The following is a 21,999-nucleotide window of genomic DNA, read 5'->3' on the forward strand; positions in this document are numbered from 1 at the left end:
ATAGCGATGAGGAGATTTTTTTTCGCACAGCAGGTTATCCAACTTTGGAACTCTCTCAGAAGGCAGTGTAAACGAGACCATTGAATATTTTTAAGGTAGAGATAGATGGATTATTATTGGGTAAGGGAATTGAAGGGTCGTGGCGGTAGATGGAGAATGTTTGTAGAGCTCAACATGATATTGAATAGCAGAGCAGGCTCAAGGGGGCTGAATGGCCTACACCTGCTCCTATTTTGTGTATTCTATGCAAGGTTGGAGCTTCTCCTCCTTCCAGATCACTCTTCTCTTAGCCATGTGATCTGACATCATTATTACATCAGCATCCTGTATGCCTCTGGTGTTAACCCTTGATTCTGCGTCTGCTTCGCCAAGGTCTTTAACCGTATCATATTTACATCCTGCCTCATCTCTCCTCCTTCCACCACCACCCACAAAGTCTCTGACCTCACAGGGTTAGTCTCTGAGGTGCTTTAACCAACCTCATTGATCTCGTTCTGATCTCCTTTTGAGGTTGAGGATATTCCATACTCTCCCTTTTGTTGATGTGAGTGTTCTTCCTCTAGGTGGCTGCTGAGCTTGTAGTAAGTCTTTCATCTTCTTCAAAATCAGAGTAGTAAGTCCAAGTTACTATTGACGTTTTCTCCAAGTATATTAAGGTGCTGTGGTTTCTCCTTATGATGTCCTGGGCTGTCTCAATCCTGGAGGAATTGGTTGTGGAGCTTCTCCAATGGTTGTATCTTTCTTCTCTTGGTCTCGAACCCATATACTCTCTCTGGCCTTCAGCACTGGTAAGTCACTTGCTCGATCACTGGAATTTTCCCGTCCCGCCTGCCACGGGGTGGGAAGTGTGACCATGCAAAGATCCGTTGACCTCGGGTGGGATTTTCTGGTTTTGGGCTGAGTTTTGTACCTATGTCTGTGGTTACAATTCTGATCCTAGTTGCCTGTCTGTTTTTCCTTGCACTATTTTACCCTCTCCTGGTTGGTCGTGGCAATATTGGATTTGGGTTTTTGTTCTAGAGAAAGAAGCTGTGTTCTCAATCTCCTACCCAATCAAAACGTAGTTTATTTATTAGTCACAAGTAAGGCTTACATTAACACTGCAATGAGGTTACTGTGAAATTCCCCTAGTCGCCACACTCCGGTGCCTGTTCGGGTCAATGCACCTAACCAGCACATCATTCAAATTGTGGAAGGAAACCAGAGCACCTGGAAGAAACCCACACAGACACGGGGAGAACGTGCAACCTCCACACAGACAGTGACCCAAGCCGGGAATCGAACCCGGGTCCCTGGCACTGTGAAGCAGCAGTGCTAACCACTGTGCTACCGTGCCGCTCCCCTCTATACCTCTAATGGTGAGAAACCATTTTGTAGTGGTGAAGTGTGATAACTTGGAAGAGCTAGATTAAGGTCCTCATTTTTCTTCAATAAATTGTATTGTTCGTACTTTTCTCAACTTCTCCATTCGGTTAAGGATAGGAAGGTGAACTGGTTACACGAACAAAGCCATACTTCCTTGTGAAATTGTAGAACAGCTCATGAGCCAATTGTGGCCCGTTTTTGGACATTATAATGTCCAAGTTGCCATCTGTTGCATCAATTCTCTTCAGGAATTGGATGACCGCTTCTGTTGTGATACTATACAATCTATTTACTACAATTCACTGTGAATGGCAATCAATGACAATAAGGAAAGTTTCCCCCCTCAATTCAAATAAGTCCAATCCCGGTGCCTTGATGAAATGTAGAAGGTAATAGTGGTTCTTTTTGTTCTTGGCTGTTTTTGTCACAAGTAAGACAGATAGAAATAATTGATTCTGTAGAGCAAGTAATGCCTGGCCAGCAGACTGATTTGCTGTGCTCGCGAACAATATTTTGCTATTCCTCAATGCCCTTGGTGAAGTCTATGAAGAATATCCAGCTGAAATGCACTCAGTATGACTATTCTCCTTGTTGATGACCAGTAAGTTGTCAATGATAGTGAGGAGTTTGTGATGTTTAAAGTGCAGCTGTAGCATCGGATCAGTAAGGATAAAGTCCAACCGTCCTTCCAGATAATATTCTTGGACTTGGAGACATTTTTCATCTTTCTGCTGGACGTGATTTATTTCCTGGAACTTTTTCAGTAGCTGGTAAGAGCTGAGTGATTAAGGATGTATATGCTTCGACCTCCTCAATGAAGCGTAAATCCTATTGCTTGGTTTCATTTGATGGTATTTGTGACCAGCTGTCCGCCATTGTTGATTCTTCTTTTACATGTATTCTGTGATGGAGTCATATCTAATCAATCTTAAACTGTGCTGCTAGATTCTGGGCGGCACCTTTGCAACTTATTTCATGTTCAAAAGAGTGACTAGTTGTTGTGGTCTGTTTTGATTTTGAGAAACAATGCCGTAACATATCCTGAGAACATTTTGCATGGCCACATTGTTGTCAGTGCTTCTGTTAGCATCACTTTGTTGTCTTTAGCTTCCCTAGTGTTGTAAACGATTTTGCAAATTAACTTTGGAATGGACAGCTGTAGTTCTCATCAGTATCTTTGCCCACTTTGTGGATTAATTTCAGTTTCAGGCACACCTTTCTGCTTAGTAGATATCACTCTTGATTCTGGATGACCTGGAGAGGTTTGAGAATCTCGGTGTTTATATTCCAGTGTTGCTGTGAGTTGGCCGTTGAATTTTAAAATTGCTGCTCCCCCCCGCACATTGTAATTTGATAGATGAGGATTCTAATATAACAGAAACCCCTGCTCCTGTATTCGGTTTTAATCTCTCTGGGGTGTCCACCCACATTGAGTTTAATATTCCAAAACTTGTTTTCAGTATCATTGACCTCCCCAAGGACGGTTAGTTCCTTTGCTTGTGGTTTTTCTGCTTGTATGTAGCATTCTTTTTTTTAAAAAATGTCTGCCTTTTACAAGTTGTCAACATTTATGAGCAGCAAACGATTTTGAAATGCCTATTTTTCAACAGTTGTGGCACTCCGAGCACCTGATGGGCATTCTTCTCTGTTTCATACCAAAGACAGACACTTCAAAATGGCGGGTGGCACTCTGTCCCTATCTTAGCCGGTGTAGGCTTGTCACGGACAGGAGGGGGATTCATTTAAACTTCTGATTTTCCCACTCTCTACCTGTCTGTAAACAGAGAGGTTTGTTTTATTATTCTGATTTTCACCCTTATTTTTAAAAGGGTGGCATATTTTCCCTAACCTTCTCCCTCCTTATTTTTATAACCTCTTTTTTAGCCCTATAAGCCCCCTCCCCCTCCCCCTCCCCCTCCAATTTTAGCATATTGAGCATCTCTGACTTTAATCAAGTTTCTAGTGGTGGTTGTATATTTAAGCTGCCTTGGTTCTTAGCACTGGAATTTCATCCTTAAAACCTTCCCCCTTGGCCAAGCCTTTAGCTGACTGAACTGATCTCTCCTCAGTGCCAAATGTAATTTGTTGATAGTCCTGTGAAATGCCTATGTACATTTTTTGGTACTTTTTAAAGTTACCATATAAAGGCAATCTATTGTTGTTTATTAAGCCGTTGTGCCAGAGTTTCCTAAATGAATGTTTCCCACCCAACGTTCCACGACACACTGGTGTGCAATGAAGACCCTCCAAATGTGCCATGAAAAATGATTCAAAATTCACATAATTAAACTAAAACTAATCATCTTCAGCTCTGTGGTTGGCACCTCCAAGACCCGAAGAATCTTGGGCCTTCCACGAATGTGCCAACTGGGAAAGAGCCACACATGCATAGGGGCAGTACGGTGGCACAGTGGTTAGCACTGCTGCCTCAGTGCCAGGGACCCAGGTTCGAATCCTGGCTTGGGTCACTGTCTGTGTGGAGTCTGCACTTTCTCCCCGTGTCTGTGTGGGTTTCCTCTGGGTGCTTTCCTCCCACACTCCAAAAGATGTGCGGGTTGGGTGCATTGGCCATGCTAAATTCTCCCTCAGTGTACCCGAACAGGCGCCGGAGTGTGGCGACTAGGGGATTTTCACAGTAACTTCATTGCAGTGTTAATGTAAGCCTTTTTGTCACACTAATAAATAAACTTTCAAACTTCAAACTTTAATTTAGATTTTTTGTGTTGGCCAAGCCCATGTGCGTAACCAACAGGACTTGGAGCTGAAGGCAATGGTCCCATGAGCCTGCACAAAAAGCAGAAAGTCAAAAAAGGCACAAACTCAAAAAGGCTGCAAAAACCCTGGGAGAAGCGGGAAAGACAGGAGGAGGTTTTAAAAAAAAAAGTCAAGAAGACAGGGAGAAGTTGAAAATGAATTTCCAAGTAAGGGAAGAAGATAGAGAAAATAGAAATGGTTGGGAACCATTAGCCTAAATGACTCGAAAAAGAAATGCAGGGGAGAAATGCAGCGGCACGGTAGCACAGTGGTTAGCACTGCTGCTTCACAGCTCCAGGGACCTGGGTTCGATTCCCGGCTTGGGTCACTGTCTGTGTGGAGTTTGCACATTCTCCTCGTGTTTGCGTGGGTTTCCTCCGGGTACTCCGCTTTCCTCCCACAGTCCAAAGGTGTGCGGGTTAGGGCCATGCTAAAATTGCCCTTAGTGTCCTGAGATGCGTAGGTTAGAGGGATTAGTGGGTGGATGTGGGGGTAGGACTTGGGTGGGATTGTGGTCGGTGCAGACTCGATGGGCCCAATGGCCTCTTTCTGCACTGTAGGGTTTCTATGATTTCTATGAAAGTGTGAATCAAACAAGTGGAAACAGTGTACAATGGCAGCTACATTTTTAAATGAGTTTAGAAATTCCTACAGAAAGGAATAACTGCAAAAATTGGAAATATAAGCCAGATCAATCAACATTCTTTTGAAAGCGACATGCCATTTCTCATTACAGCTATTGACTGCTATATATTTCCAACATTTTATTTTGATTTGAATTTAGAAAGCTCCGGAGTAAAAATTTGAGAATGCAAAATGGACATATGTGAATCGGCAACCTTTATGACTTCATTGACCAAAAGAAAATCTTATGAAGTATAAATGGGCAGCAGGTTTGCTATTGCCATCCCACCCGAGACCAATTTAAATCCCTTTCCCAGTATTTTCAAGGTGGCCCAGTACTGCTTTCAGATTAGCATTGAATCATAAAATGCTTACAGCACAGAAGGTGGCCATTTGGTCCGTCTTGTCTCTCCTTGCCCTCTGACGGAGATTCACTGGTTGCCACTCACTTGCCTTAACTCATGGCCCTGCAAACCTTTTCTTTTCAGATAACCATCCAGTTCCCCTTTGGAAGCCTCAATTGACACTGTCCCTCCGCACACTCAGGCAGTGTATTCCAGATCGTAACCACTCGCTGTGTGTAAAAGATTCCCCTCGTGCCACTATTACTACTTTTGTCAATCATCCTAAATTTGTGTCCTTTTGTTCTCAATTCTTCCACCAATGGGAACAGTTTCTTCCCCTCTGCTCTGTCCAGACATCCACATGATGGGTGCCACAATGGCACAGTGGTTAGCACTGCTGCCTCACAGTGCCAGGGACCCGGGTTCAACTCTGGCCTCTGGTCACTGTGTGGAGTTTGCACGTTCTCCCCATGTTTGGTGAGTTTCCTCCAGGTGCTCCAGTTTCCCCTCTCAGCGGGTTAGGTTGATTGGCCAGGCTAAATTGACTCCAGTGTCAGGGGATTAGCAGGGTAAATATGTGGGGTTAAGGGAATAAGGCCTGGGTGAGATTGTCAGTGGAGACTCAATGGGCCGAATGGCCTCTTCTGCACTGTAGGGATTCTATGATTTTGGACACTTTGATCAAATCTCCTCTCAACCTTCCCCAAGGCGAACAATTCTGACATTTTCAATCTTTTCAAGTAATTGAAATCCTTCATCTCTGGGAATTTCTTTTGTGCTAATGCCTTCACATACTTTTAAAGTGTGCTGCCCAGAATAGGACACAAGACTCCATTTGAGTGTTTTGATAATGGTCACCGCAACTTCTTTGCTTTTGTACTCTATGCTTCTGTGTATAAGCCCAGCATCCCATAAGCTTTATTAACCATGCTCTCAACCTGTCTTGTCACCTTTATCTACATATCCATAGATACACCCAAGTCCTTCTGTAAAAGATTTTTTCAAAAATGGAAGTTCTTTGTCTTTCATTTCTGGGACTGAAATGATTCTTGTAGTGTCAACATCATTGGTGTTTTTTGCACCATGAATAGTAAAACCATCTCATTTACAGTGTAGAGGGAGTTTCTTTTTCTTTTTTCCCCCCAAAAGTGCAGAGAGAGGCCATTTGTCCCATCGAGCCTGCACCAAAAACAATTCCACCCAGGCCCTAACTACATAACCCCAAGTATTTACCCCGCTAATCCCCCTGACACTAAGGGGCAATTTAACATGGCCACTCCACCTAGCCTGCACATCTTTGGAATGTGGGAAGAAACCGGAGCACCCGGAGGAAACCCACACAGACATGGGGAGAACATGCAGACTCCACACAAACATGAATGTTGCAGTTTGATTTTGGGTTCAGCTTGAACTGTTTTAAATGTAGAACACTAAAAAGTTAAGTTATACTTATTCACTCTCTTTGGCAAGATAGCATACTGATGTACCAGTAAAATAAAAACATGGCATTCTAAAATCTGTTTCCGTTGCAGTGTGATGTACGGTGGTGGAGAAGCTAGGTCACTTTTATTGTCATATCTGTGTGGAAAGAAAACTGAAATCAAACGATTGTACATTGGATTCGTACATTGGAAATCTACCAGAAGTATGGGTTTCATTTTGAGTCAATTTGCACTTTTAATATGTAGTGACAAATGGATTGCAGAAATGTGCTTTCAGTTTGCTATTAAAAATGAAGCATCATTCTCGTTTTCTTTTTGCCCAGTTGGATTTCGAGGCAGGTTTTCATTAATGTTCCTGACTCAACCCAATCTTCTTTTCTGTCCAACTGCCTGCTGTTTCACTTGTGTTTTCAAATATTATAGCTATTGTGTAGTTTGCCACTGTCCACAGTTGACTGGTTCACCATTGGCAATGCTTCTGTGACAGAGATTCCGCATTTGCTGTTGAGTTCTAATGTGTACTTTAATTTAGTATTGTGGTTATAGACGAGCTATATTTCAGCACAACCTGACCCCAATCTATGAATCAGCCTTCTGAAATGTTGGCCAGTTTGCCAAGGCTGCACCTGTTGGTTTTCAGAACCAGACTGTTAAAGTGCAGTTTGAACACAGCTGAAGAAAATCCATGCACCATTTATTCTGGTTCTGATTTCATTGAGGCTAAATATTAAAGTGTTGGGAAGTTTAATTGGAGCTGACTCAGAACAGCTCCAAGATTTTTTTATATGCGTGAATGCCATGTCCTACCACTTAATTTATTTTCCCGGGAGGCAATGTAGTTCTTGTTTTCTGTTTGAATTGGATGTAGCTGTAAATCCCAGTGGCTTTTTTGTTAACTGTTTTACAGTGAAACTGTGCTTGAAACTTGGAAACTATTTGTGCAAATGTCCACTATAAGTGGAGTAGCTGTCTCTAACTAATGTGAAAGCACAAGTATGGGATTAACTTATACACAGAAAGGTTTGGAAGAAACGTTTTGCAATTCAAGTTCTGGTATTCTGTGCTGCCCTCTGGATGTTATTAGTGTGTGGAAATGGTTGGTTTTATTGTGCAAAGCAGAATTAACCTCACCTGCCTATGAAGTAACTAAATACACACTAACTTGGACCTTCCCACAGGTAGCTTTACCTGAAGTTGGGCCTAATATACGTACATATATAAGTGTGCTCTAGATTTGCAGCTAACCTGAATTCCAACTGCCCGAATAAACAGGTTTTGAAACGATCTTAAATAAATCAAAGCTTCTTGCCAAATACCAAGTACATGGAAGAGGACAGATCAATGATTTATTCAGCCGCCTGACTCAGCACATTGGGCATCACAGCCAAACCCAATCTGAACCCACTTGGTTCCCGAAGAGACCACTGAATAATGATCTAAAGCAGGAAACATGGCCACTTTTCCTCCGCCAAATGCTGCTAATAGAAGTCACTTGTAGTGGTGATGCTGCTGCTTTGACTGAGATCGACCGAACTTGGTCTACGAAAGGGAATAAGCCTGGTACAGTATTTGCTTCGTGCAAATTGTTGAGCAATCCACTGTATTAAATTCTGAAGCCAAACCTGATTTTAAAAATAAAACGACATTTTTCCTTATTTTCTGTCTGTGTGCAATTGTCTCTTAAAGTCCAGCAGAATCCGCCCTTGATAAATGTTTGAATTGTCAGTTCAAGCAAACAATTGAATGTTTGCATAATTCGTCTTCAGTTCTACCCTCTGCCCCAGCCAAAAAAGGCCTGACTACATACTCCTTTACTTGCCTCTCCTGCTGGTTCATTGCCATATTCTGACCCTGCCGTAAGCTGCTGGGGATCCTATTATGTACGATGGCATACTTGAAATTCCAATAAAGTGAGATTGTTTTAATGTTGATGCTACTGCATCACTAAGTTTTAAGTCATCTGTCCTACAACAGCGAAGGTTTTGGGGCGTCTACCACAAAATTGATATCCATTGTAAATGCAGATGCATGTTATTCTGTTACTAAATTTTCCAAAGCTTGTACTATTTCCTTGCGTGCTAGTGTTACAGATCTGTACATTGAGTCTGGGTAAGCCTTCTGCAGGATCATGATTTGCATGTCTGGTGCCCAAACCAAATCCCTTGCAGTCTAGAACAGCGTTATCGTCCCAGCGAGAAGTTCAGAATCATGTGTGTTGGTTTGGGTGGATTGTTTTGAAATTGCAGCTTGCGCCCAAGAGCACTGCCAACAGCAAAGGCCATGGGCCCCCAGGCCATGGCTGTTGGTTCTGAAGACTTGTGCAAGAGAAGCAGTTGTATCCAATCTGTGCCAGTACAGTTCCAATGTGGGTATCCACTCAACAGCATAGAAAATATATTCAGGTTGGCCACAAAAAACAGGGCAAATTAAATCCAGCCAATTATTGCCTCATCAGTCTACTCTCAATCTTCAGCAAGGTGATGAAAGGTGTTACCAAGTGGCATTTCCTCATCAATAATGTGCTCAATTTGTCCTAGGACTACTTAGCTCCAGATCCCATTGCAGTCTTGGTCCAAACAAGGACATTGAACTGAATCCAAAAGTGAAGTGAGAGTGACTGCCCTTGATGTGAAGACAGCATGGGCAGGATTTATCATGCAACCTGCTGCAGAACAGGCAGCCCGGCATTGACTGTGGCGAGATCTTCCGGTCCTGACGTTGTCAACAGGCTTTCCCGCTGAATTCACCCTTCACCCCCTGGGAAACCCATGGTGGGGTGTGCCATCAGTGGGACAGGAAGATCCTGCCAATGTGAATGATCGGCCCACTTGTCTGAATGTTGCATCGAGGAGCCCCAGCAAAATGGAAGTTAATGGGTTCTGAGATGAAACCTTTCCACTGACTGGAGTCATACTTATGGTAAAGGAGGATGGTTGTCTCTGCTGGAGGCCAATCACCACAGCATGAGTTTCTCAGGGTAGTGTCCTGGGCCCAACCATCTTCAGCAGCTTCATCAATGACCTTTTCTCCATCATAATCAGAGGTGGGGATGTTTGCTGATGATTGCACAATGTTCAGCACCGTTCACAACTCCTCAGATACTGAAGCAATCCATACTTGCATGCAGCAAGATGTGAATAACATTCATTCCTTGGTGGATAAGTGGCAAGAAACATTGCACCGCCCAAGGGCCAGGCAATTAACATCTCTAATGAGAGCAAATCTAACCACCTCTGCTTCACATTCCATCACATTACCATCACTGAATCCCCCACAATATCAATATCCTGGTGTTTACCATTGAGTAGAAACTGAACTTGTCCAGCCATGCAAGTATTGTGGCTACAAGAGTAGGTCAGTGACTGGGAATTCAGCAGCAAGTAACTCACCTCCTGACTCTCAAAACCTGTCCGCCACCTACAAGGCACAAGTCAGGAGTGATTGAATACTCTCCACTTTCCTGGATGTTCGCAACTCTAACATCGCTCAAGAAGCTCAACACCATCCAGGACAAAGTAATCATTTTGATTGGCACCTGGTCAACCATCGTAAACACTTAATCGTTTCTCTAGATCCTAAATTATTCTATCTCCTCTGTACTCCTCTTAACTTTTGCAGACTTGTTCCTAACCCAAACGATTTGTAGAACTGTGGATTTTAAGAGGTAAAAGCAGCTTGTTTGATCCATTTCGTCTTGCAAGCTTTGTAGTTTAATTCCACCCGTCTGCTTGTTTCCCAGTTCCCAGATCTTGTCCGGTTTATCTGGGTCCAAGAATTCAATCTACTCCCAAACGTGTATTTAGTATCACTGTCCATATGGTGCAACATGTTGATGGGGGCCGAGCCAGTCACCAAATTCAATATTATCGTCTGCATATTGTTAGAAAAATATTCTATTAGTTATTTATATCAAAAATTAACAATATAGCATGATATTGTTAAAGGAAAATTAGAACTCTCTGGTTTGTTTAATAGTCATTGCGGAATTGCTTCTCGGGCACACCCAAACTAACACTGCACTACAGTGTTGCTGCTCTGAATATTAATAACCCATGCTACATCTATATCGGGCAATATTTGTAACCAGATGCCAATAATGGGTGTGCTTGAGTGTGTGAGCACGTGTGTGTGTGTGAGGAGAAGCAGCAGGGCCTGCGACTCTGGCGTAGGTACATCCAGAGCACTGTTAGGAAGGGAGTGTGAGGATTTTAGTCCAGTGATTACTTTATAGGTGCTCTATAAATGTGTTGATGATGATAACGATGACATATTGTTAAAAGAACGTGCTATGTAGTTAAAGTGCGTATAGTTAAAAGAACATGGTATGTTGCTGTTGGAGATCCAGGTCCAAACATGTTCTTATCAGTATGTGTATTTGATTATAGTTTGCGACTAGTGATAATAGTGAATACAACAACAATAAAGTCTGTAATTAGGTGCAGCCTCTCCCTTACCCTCGCCCTGGCAATAACAAACTGTTGCGGGAGATAGCTTTGATCTGTATCTAGTACCTGCTATGATGTGGAGATGCCGGCGTTGGACTGGGGTACCTGCTAGACAGGGCTGGTCACAGCTTTTAAATGTTACCAGGAAAGTGAAACCACAAAAATGTCTGGCTGTGGCAGCCACAATTGCATTGCCTTTCAACATGGTGTTTAGTTTAAGACAGCTGCATTTTCAGGATTTATCTCTGCAACAGAAAACCATTTATCCCAGAGACTGATGGCTCAGGGTCCCCACTGGGTAACGCTGTTTAGAAACAGCAATGGGACAGGCTACAGGCCTCACCTCCGTCTCTCGCATGTATCTCTGTCTCTTTATTGGGGCTAAGGCGCTCATCATGAACAAAGTATCGAGTGACGAATAATTTGAATAAAATGCAGTGCTCTCTCTGCTCCCACTGTCCAGCCTTGGGACTCTTAACCATTTCCCCCTTTTTTAACACAACAAGCCAGGCACTGAAGGAGAGGAGTTTTCAATATTTCCTTGGATCTGTGCAAAGTGTTTACTTAAACACTCCCACTTTGAGGTTTTTATGTCTTGTTAGCCTATTTAAGTTTGGTGGGCTCTGCTAAAATCTGCACTGTGACGTTCAGCATATTCGCAGTAAAGTAGCAACCAGTTGAATGCTGATGCTTCAAAAGTGGTTGGCATGATTTCAGCTGTCTAAACAGTGCTGGATAGAGCCAGATAACCTATTCTGAGAAATGTCACTATTGTACAGTGTGCAAGCTGGTTGGTTCAGTGGAATTGTGGTTTCAGAAATGCCCTGGAGATAGGGAGTTGGATTGCACCAGTATACTGTTGTCTCTGTTTGTACGATTGTTTCCCGCTTCCATTGTGTATTTGCTTCCCCTTGGCTTTTTTTTTTACAGATCTTAAGAAGTTCAGATGTATGTAGGTCAGGCAAAGATTCATTAAAATGTTAATTGTAGTGTGTTTTGTTTCAGTTCTATGATGTTAACTGGTACAATGATCCTTCCTGTGTTGATGACACTGACCTTTCCCAGTTCGAGCTGTGAAGGTAAGGAATAATTGCGGCATTTTAACCCTGTGTTTGCTGGATAAAATGGGATACTGTGCAGTTTTCTAGCTGCTGTCAATAGTCGGTAAATAGTTACATGTTTAGTCACATGTTTAGATGTGTTGTTGAAGCAGCACCTCCGCGACTCCAACATGTCTCATCAAAGTGCATTTCCAGCAAGTACATTTCAAGATCATCTGATACATTTAGTCAGCTCTAACATGAACCAGCAAGTAACCTGTATGGAACATAATCTTTGGCAACTGCAGAACATTCAATTCTTAACATTTTGAGTGCTCAGTGAAAGGGCAGCATGGTGGCACAGTGGTTAGCATTGCTGCCTCACAGCGCCAGGGACCCTGGGTTCAATTCCGGCCTCGGGTCACTGTCTGTGTGGAGTTTGCACATTCTCCCCATGTTTGCATGGGTTTCCTCTGAGTGCTCCGGTTTCCTCCCACAGTCCAAAGATGTGCAGGTTAGATTGATTGGCCATGGCGAATTGACCCTAGTGTCAGGGGAATTAGCAGGGTAAATATGTGGGGTTACGGGAATAGGGCCTGGGTGGGATTGTGGTTGGTGCAGATTGGATGGGCTGAATGGCCTCCTTCTGCACTGTAGAGATTCTATGATTCTATGCTCCTTTTTGAGATGTTGCCCATATGCTCCATAGCCTCGGATGCGTGCAGGTTGTTGGCTGACTTGACCAGACTTTGTAACCACTACATGTGGATGTGATTTCAAGCCAACTACTTTTCACTCTGAGGATTGTATTCAGACTGTGTGCACAGTTGTGTGTTGCTCGTTGTCTCTTCATCTGCAGAACATGTATCCTTGAGCGTGGAAGATGCTGTTCGGTCACTTTATGCATGGCTTGGCAGAGAGTTCCCTGATGTGAGATTGATTCCTATGCAGTACCTCACTATTTGATCTTGGATACCTCCACTGGGGTCCAAGTCTGTTCCTGTGTATAGGACCCTGCCCACCTTTTGGCCAATATGTAGTGGGGAAAGCTCTGCATCTTGCGGCATGTTTTTCATCTTATCCTACCTCTAATGTAGATGGTCTGTAATCTTGAACATATTGGTGAGATGTGGTTCTCAGCTGGCGATACTAAACTGACCTCAGTGGCTCTATTGTGAAAAGATCCAATAATGCTACTTGGATATCTTATCTGGTTTCTACACCTTTTTTGACCAAGGATTTGACTGACCTGACCATATATTTAGCCATCCTATTTGAAAGAAGATATTGGGATGGGCGATGGCCCATTATTTCCACATGTTCTGGAATGGTTTTCCAATATATTATGCACCATTGTCAGCTATCACTTCTACTGGCGCACCAAAAAGACACAAAATGGTGCAAACTATGCTGGTCACTGCTACACTTGGTGTGTCTTGAAGCTGCTGCACGATTGGGAACTTTGAGGGGTGGTCAGTCACAAGCAGATAGTCTTCTCTTCTCACTGTGAAGAAATCTGTGGCTATTTTGCTCCATGGTTATGATGATATGTTGTGTGATTGGGGAATTTCTTTCTGTTAGCCCGATGCTGTTGAATTACATCACAAGATTTCAGCACTGGGTCAACGTCCCTGCTGATAGCGGGCCAGAGCACTGACTCGCCAGTGAATTTTAAAAAATGTTGTTTGTGGAATGTGGGCATCTTTTGTGCGCATCCCTAACTACCCCCCTGGAGAAGGTGATGGTGAGTTGCCTGTTGAACTGCTGCAGTCCATGTGTTTTAGGTAGATCCACAGTGTGTTTAGGAAGAGAGTTCCAAGGTTTTGATCCAGCAACGAGTCAATTGTTGGATCAGCAATGAATCAATATCCCTCATTTTCCTAGCATCAATATCAACTTGCATGTAAAGCACCCTTTAAAATGATAATAAAGTCCTAATTATTATCAGAGGAGCATAATCAGGCAATAATTAGGACAACTAATGAAAAGCTTGGCCAGGAACATCTTTGAAGAGATGGACTGATTTTAAGGAGGGCATTCCAAAGCTTGGACCCCAGATGCCTGAAAGGTACAGCTTTCAGTCATGGGGTGAGAGAAGTGAAGCTGCATAAGAGATCCATTAGAGGGATACTGAGGATTATATGCTGACATTCAACTCTATCTCACCACCAGGTCTTGACTCTGTCACTGTCTCAAAATTGATACTGTTTGTCCAGTGTCCAGTACTTGAGCAGAAATTTTCCTTGACACAACATTGGGAAGACAAAGCTGTTGTCTTTTGTCCCTGACACAGACCCTGCACCATGGTCACTGACTCCACTCCTCTTCCTGGAAGCTAAGGGCGAAATAGACTGTCGGCAGCCCTGGTGTCATATTCAACCACACCTCACACACCATGGCTACCGCTGCTTATTTTCATCTCTGTAACTTCGCCTCTGTCTCAGCTTACCTGCTTCCGAAATCTTCATCCGTGCCTTTTTACCTCCATGCTTGACTGTTTCCCCACACTGGCCTCCCAAATTCTAGCCCAGTAAACATGAAGCCATTTAAAACTCTGCTGTCTGCATTCGAGCTTGCTCCAAGTCCTGTTCATCCAACATTCCTCTACTCTGACCTACATTGGCTCCTGGTTAAGAAATAACTTTATTTGTAAACCTTGTCTTCCTTGTTTTCAAATCACTCCTGGTCTCTAATCTTCTCCAGCTGCCCAACCCTAATCTGTGTTCTGCCACTTCTGGCCTCCTGAATGTGGTGAGTTTTTTGCATCATTCAATTAAATTGTAGACTCGTCAACATTTTTTACTTCCTCCATCCACGTGCTACTTTAACTGTAGATAGGGAGTGGGGAGGTCAAGTTTACATCTGTGACTGGCTAAAGATTAAGATCGCTAAAATGATTTTGATTAGTGTTTTGTACTAGAAAAGGTGGGCTTGTGTCAAATGAAGTAACAAAGAACAAAATTAAAAATGCTGAAACATGGTGTTTATTGTTTGTATTTTAAATATATTACATTGACTGAAAGCATTACTTCAGTAAGGTGGTGACTGGAATGTGCAGCCTGGGAGGGTGGCAGAGGTGGGTTGCCTTGCATCCTTCAAAGAGTTTAGGTGGCACGGTGGCACAATGGTTAGCAGTGCTGCCTCACAGCGCCAGGGACCCGGGTTCAATTCTGGCCTCGGGTCACTGTCTGTGTGGAGTTGGCACATTCTCCCCATGTCTGCGTGGATTTCCTCTGGGTGCTCCGGTTTCCTCCCAGAGTCCAAAGATGTGTGGGTTAGGTAGATTGGCCATGCTAAATTGCCCCTTAGTGTCAGAGGATTAGCAGGGTAAATATGTGGGGTTACGGGAATAGGGTTTGGGTGGGATTGTGGTTGGTGCAGACTTGATGGGCCAAATGGCCTCCTTCTGCACTATAGGGATGCTATGAAGTAACTGGATGAGCACTTGACACGACATAGCATTCAAGGCTATGGTCCAAGTGCTTGTAAATGGGATTGGGTAGTTGGGTCAGTTGTTTCTCAATTGTCAATGTAGACTCGGTGAGCCGATGGGACTCTGAGATTCTGTGAGTTAACCTAATAAGTATTGTAGTTCTGAAATTTGAAACATTTGGAACTCTTGTGTGAAGGATACACAGTGACAGTCAAATTGAGTTTTGGTACATCTTGTGTTAGCACAATCTTTAGTTTATTATATTTGCACCTTGTCATGGGCTTAATTGGCTGACTACTTAATTTTCTCCAATGGCTGAACTTACTTTTGAATCTTGTTTTTGCAGATGAGGAGCGGAAATTAAATGCAGGCCTCTATAAGTGTGTTTGTGAAGGAATGTTTTGTGGAGGAGAGGACCAGTGTGTGGGGCAGCAATGCTTTGCTTCGCTGAGCATAAATGACGGCCATCGAGTTTATCAGAAAGGTTGCTTCCAGGTGTATGAACAGAGTAAGCTGACATGCAAGACTCCTCCATCAGCGGACCAGACAGTAGAATGTTGTCATGGCAATTTGTGTAATATGAACATTACAGCTCAACTTCCACCCAAAGGTAAAACTCAATTATAAATACTGGAGTCTAGCAATAAACCGTGATTGAATTGCATAGTTTCCAACTCTCTGCATTGGCAGACATCTGGGGCGGAATTCTCCCAAAAACATTCTAAGTGTTGAAGTCGTGTGAAAACTGGAGTAAATCACGTTAGTTTTTTCAGTGGGAGTTCAGAGAAGAATCTCCCACACTCTCTGCATTGCAGAATGCACTAGCGTGAAATCAGTTCAAAAATCAGTGGGCACTTGACACGACATAACATTCAAGGCTATGGATTAGGTGCTATTAAATAGGATTAGATAGGTAGGTCGGTGTTAGGTTGATTGGCCATTCTAAATGGCCCCTTAGTGTCAGGGGATTTGCAGGGTAAATATGTGGGGTTACGGGAATAGGGTCTGGGATTGTGGTTGGTGCAGACTCGATGGGCCAAATGGCCTCCTTCTGCACTGTAGGGATGGCTATGCTGCCATCCAGGAGGCTGGCAGCATAGCGCTGAGAGGGCCACTGCGCATGTGCTGATCTGTCAGCGCCGAGATTGGCGCATGTGCAGTGGGCCCTGTCTGCCGGCCTCCCAATTGCTGGCAAGCTCGATCATTGGCCTCCCATCCATTCCCGGGCCAGCCTTGGCCAGCCCCCTCCCTCTGCTCGATCCCAAAATGCAGAGTGGCAATGGAACCCCCCCCCCTCCAAATCAGGCTATGCCCCTATTAGGCCCTGCCCCATGCCCGATGGGCAGTGCCAAGGTGTCCCCTGGGCATTGGCACTTTGCCCCTTGGGCAGTGCCAGGGATATTGGCTGGCACTGCCAAGGTGCCAATGCCCAGGGGCACCACCCCATTGCCGCCCGACCCCCTGGGGGACCACAATTGTCCCCCCCTTCATTTCAGCGGGGTCAGGCCGCAAGCTCCCTGAAAGTTGGGAGCTAGTGTAATTCCCGCTGGATTGAAATGCTCTGGCGGGGGGGCCGGACATGCTAGCGTACACGGAGACTTCAGTCCCAGGCCCGCTAATTGTATTTTTAAAAGTTAAAGTTTATTTATTAGTCACAAGTAGGCTTACATTAACACTACAACAAAGTTACTGTGAAAATCCCCAAGTCGCCACTCTCCGGCGCCCGTTCGGGTACACAGAGAATTTAGCATGGCCAATGCACCTAACCAGCACGTCTTTCGGACTGTGGGAGGAAATCGGAGCATCCGGAGGAAACCCACGCAGACACAGGGAAAACGTGCAGACTCCACATAGACAGTGACTCAAGCTGGGAATTAAACCCGGGTCCCTGGCGCTGTGAGACAGCAGTGCTAATCACTGTGCCACCGTGCTGCCCCAGAAAGTGCTGGAATCTCATATTAATACATTTTAATATGATTAGCAGACTTCCCCACCTTATGTTCCCTCCACATTTAGCATTGTTGTGGTGTTGGCGAGGTTTATAACAGGTATTTAAAAACGTGAAGCAGTTGAACGGGACCTGCCAGGACACAAACAGTTAAGTATAGCCCCTGGGGGGGGGGGGGGGGAAAACTTGCCCAGACAGTGCAGTGATACTGCCGTCTTTGACCCTCCCAAGCACTGCCCCTGGCAGAGCAGGTATTGGGGAGGGAGGGTTTGCCCCAGTGTGTGTATGTGTGGGGGATTTGCTTCAGGGTGGGGGGGTGGGGTGGGGGGTGGTTTGCCCCAGTGTGTGTGGGGGTGGCGGGGAATTCATTTGAGCAGACTGAGGCGTCCCAATCTCTGTGGAGCCGCCGTTGCTTGCTCTATCATGCCCTGCCCAGCCAGAGCGACGGCGCCAAAGATACCTACAGCATTTTTAAAACTCCAAGTGTTGTATTGTCTGGCGAGAAAATCAGAGAAAGCTGATAGAGTAAATATCAGAAAAATTCACCCGTATCCTTTCTAGCTTTAAGAGACTAGACTCAGGATACCAAGAGTCATCCAGCTGCTTTTGATCAAAACAAGTGCTTTTCACACTTGCTATCAATTGTGTTGTCAATTTGGTGAATTGTTCAGAAGATTAATATCCACGTTGTTCCTTCCCCCTTTTACCTCATCTGTTTCTAGAGATGCAGCTTCTGTTTAAACCTGATCCATTAATCTCTACTGATCACTAGTGGGGAAAATGTGATGTCCTTGTACCATTTCTGCCAGTTTTATAGACCCTGCTCAGATTCTCACTGTTTTAATCACTTGGCAATTGTATTTTTCCCCCCAGATAATCCATGAATACCTAGATCAGCAGGCTAGGTTTAATGTGTGTGGTTTAAATGTTTGCCGGGTTCAATGGTTTGATCTGAATAACCTGTTGATGTTTATATATGCTCCTAACATCCTTCATATTAAACCACAGAGTTTACAGACTAATACCATTGTCAACTTTTGATTTCACTTTTTTGGACATTAATGTTTTACCTTTATTGCATTAATTTTCCCCCATTAAATTGAGTCAAGAGGTTGGAAAGCTGGAGGAGGGGTTACAGATGTAGGGAGGGGGGGGTCAGGCTGCAAAGGCATTTCAGCACAAGGATGAGAATTTTCAATTTGAAGTTTTGGGGGAGCAGAAGCTCATAGAAAAGAATCATAAAATCTCTACAGTGCAGGAGGTCATCCGGCCCATCGAGCCTGCACCGACAACAATCCCACCCAGGCCCTATCCCCGTAACCCCACATATTTACCCTCCTAATCTCCCTGACACTAGGGGACAATTTATCATGGCCAATCAACCTAACCCGCACATCTTTGTGACTGTGGGAGGAAACTGGAGCACCCGGAGGAAACCCACACAGACACGGGGAGAATGTGCAAACTCCACACAGACATCCAAGGCTGAAATTGAACTCGGGTCCCTGGCGCTGTAAGGCAGCAGTGCTAACCACTGTGCCACCCTTTAGCTCATGAGCACATTAGCTCACGCTATTGTGTGGGATAGGATATTGATTTGGATGAGTTGAAGTTTATGAAGGATAGTGAATAAGAGACAGGTGAGGAGGGCACTGGATTACCCATGTCCAAAGGGACGCAAGATATGGTTGAATGTTGTTGGCTGCAGGTGAAATGGGATTGAAGTGGCAGCTTACAGTCTCGATGATGTAGAGGGTGAGAAGCACAACTTGGAGTCAAATAGGACACAAGTTACCAACAACCTGGGGCAGCTTGAGGCAGTGGCTGAAGAAGGGGAACAAAATGGTAGTAAGGGTGAGAAATTGTAAGGGGCCAAAGACGGGGCCTTTGCAATTCTGAAATGAATGAAATTCTAGTTTATTCAAGCCTGCAGGTCAGACATATTTGGCAAAGAAGGGAGTCAACCCAGATGCTGGGTGCCAACAGCATGCACAGGGTAGCTGAGGCATTGGCTGCAGTTGATGCTTTGAGTTTTGGAATGACGACAGATATTTTTATGTATTAGGTTACCTCTGACATCCTTGTGCATGTAATTGCTTTTAGATCCCAGGCAAAGATATTTTGGGCGGCACGGTAGCACAGTGGTTAGCACTGCTGCTTCACAGCTCCAGGGACCTGGGTTCGATTCCTGGCTCGGGTCACTGTTTGTGTGGAGTTTGCACATTCTCCTCGTGTCTGTGTGGGTTTCCTCCCATAGTCCAAAGATGTGCGGGTTAGGTTGATTGGCCATGCTAAAAATTGCCCCTTAGTGTCCTGGGATGCGTAGATTAGAGGGATTAGCGGGTAAAATACGTAGGGATATGGGGGTAGGGCCTGGGTGGGATTGTGGTCGGTGCAGACTCGATGGGCTGAATGGCCTCTTCCTGCACTGTAGGGTTTCTATGATTCTATGATTTCTTTCTATGATTTTACATTTTGCTAATATCTTTAAAAATCACTGCTGCAAAGTTTTTGAATGGACAGTGCTTCAGGTAATGTTATCTGTGAGGAAATGTCGCTAGAGTTTCTTAGATATTTGAAGCTGCTCTGCTGGTATTCTGTGCAAACATTTTGGCTAGTTCCAGAATATTGAAATGCATGTTTTGGTTCTTGGATTTGGAGGTGTGGCTTTGGCATGGCCTGTTCTCGGCACTGGTGACTCTTGGTCTAGTAACGGACTGACTGCTTATCTGTAGTTTTATGACATTGCTCCAGGCAACGCTTGTGGATGATTTTATTTCTATTCCACCAGTTTGTCAGACTTTAGACTACCCTCGAGTCCAGCTACAGGAAATGTGGTTTCTCACTACACACTGATTGCTCTGTGTCTTATGTTAAAGTTGCTGATTCTGGTAACTGGAGGATTTTCACACATCTGTTGGCTTTTCAACTACCTTGTTTCCCCGTACCTTTAGCATGGGTACCAACTAAGAGTTAAATTTCTCTTAATCTATAATCTTATGATTTTATCGACAGGTGAGCAATAGGGTGATGTATTTTGTGGCGATGTATTTTTGTAATGGAGATAGTCTATTTCTAAGGTTGTTCCCTAATTCTCCTTTGTCTCTGCAGTCTTTCGGGTTTGTAATTTAAATTTTGCTGACTTTAGCAATCTGACAAATGAGGAATGAAGACCCAAGACTATTCCCTGCTTATTTAGGTGTTGGATTAATATGACCGACCTTGTATAGGTATTCCAATGTGATAAAGATCTGAGACAGTGAAATGTCCAGTTCAATTCACTGGATATGTTGCAGAAGGACAGCTCCTCATTTTAAAGGGATTTGAAGCAGCTTCCCTGACTTGATTCCAGGCCTTGTGAGAGAACCTTTCCCTTTCTTGATTTTTGCCTGACGTCCTCATTTTATTTTAGATGTGTAACTTTAATTATATGGTCATTTTTCATGGAAATTTCGCCCAGAAATAACATTATTATAGATTAGTAATTTTTCATCCCTGATTTATACAATATCTGCAGGTTGCCACAGTCCCTCTAATCATTAAAATATAAAAATTAAAATGTATGGTTAAGTGGCAATGATGATGTGGAGTAATTAATATGCAGCCGTTATGACACTTATTAACTGGGCCAAGCCTCAAGGGACTTTTTATCATCATGAACTGACACAGCTTTACTCACACTTCTGCATAATTCTTCAGTAAATCAGTACTTCAATTTGGTGTATCTGGTGATTGCTATCAAATTCCAGATTTTCTGAATCCCTTTGGACAAGTTATTGATGGGATAAATTCTCAGGCACTGCCATACTGTCATCAGTATTTGCTATCACCATCCTTCATTTCTTTGCTGCCCGAAGTAAAGGTAAAGCCATACAGAAATTCAATTAATTAGGCTTCCCATACATCCCTCGCAACAAGTCCTAATAATTGATTTTTATTCGAAAATTGATTCTGCACCTCCATTGAACCCCACCCAATAATAGCTGTGAGATTTTGAGACGGCCCAGTTTTTCACAGAATCAGGCCAACTCTGGGACCATTTAAAAATGGAGGGTGGGACCAAATTCTGGGGCGCCTGGCTTCCCGGCGCCCCATTCTCGGTGCTAATGGGGACATAAGGGTGAATGTAGTGAGCCCACACCCTACAGTCCAACCTGGCTGGCTTCATCACCAGGGTAGGCATCTCCTAGCACCCAGCAATTTTTGTGGAGTCGGGTTTCTTCATGACTAGTGGTTGATAGTTCCCCATGTAATAACAGTGGCAAGTGTTGAAATACTGAAGGGAAGAAAAGACTCATTCAGAAATCTTCTTTGACAAATTTATATAGGTTGTAGGAACAGCAGTGTTTTGCTTTCAAATAGACAGGGCAAATATAGGATCAGTCAAGCATTCACCTGGCAACTGTTTTAGGGGATACAGATGGCCAGACAGCATTATGAATGCTTGGCTGAGTTCCAAGACATTCAAATACTTTAGCTCAACAGTGGGTTCTGTTTTGACAACTGTGGTTTATTCTGCTTGCTTGGCAATTTTAGTGTGGATGTAATTTGGTTTTTCTGTGATCTCTTTGTCAATGTATGCATATTTATTTGGACAAACTTTA

The 21,999-nt window shown here is 43.8% G+C and overlaps 1 protein-coding gene across 6 annotated transcripts in view; it reads left to right on the plus strand.

Moving 5' to 3' along the window:
- Positions 1-21,999, plus strand: part of LOC144503644 (activin receptor type-1-like) — a 93,214-nt gene that overhangs the window by 29,408 nt on the left and 41,807 nt on the right. For 4 of the 6 annotated variants that reach the window (XM_078228323.1, XM_078228325.1, XM_078228327.1 and 1 more), the window contains 2 exons: positions 11,980-12,053; positions 15,794-16,057. In XM_078228323.1, coding sequence (XP_078084449.1) covers positions 11,984-12,053; positions 15,794-16,057 — 334 coding nt within the window. In that variant the 5' untranslated portion in view covers positions 11,980-11,983. Of the gene's footprint in view, positions 1-6,619; positions 6,733-11,964; positions 12,054-15,793; positions 16,058-21,999 lie in introns of all 6 variants that reach the window. The other 2 variants (XM_078228324.1, XM_078228322.1) reach the window with 2 other exon arrangements.

The sequence above is a fragment of the Mustelus asterias genome, chromosome 14 (genome assembly GCF_964213995.1).
Source record: "Mustelus asterias chromosome 14, sMusAst1.hap1.1, whole genome shotgun sequence".
NCBI lineage: Eukaryota > Metazoa > Chordata > Chondrichthyes > Carcharhiniformes > Triakidae > Mustelus > Mustelus asterias.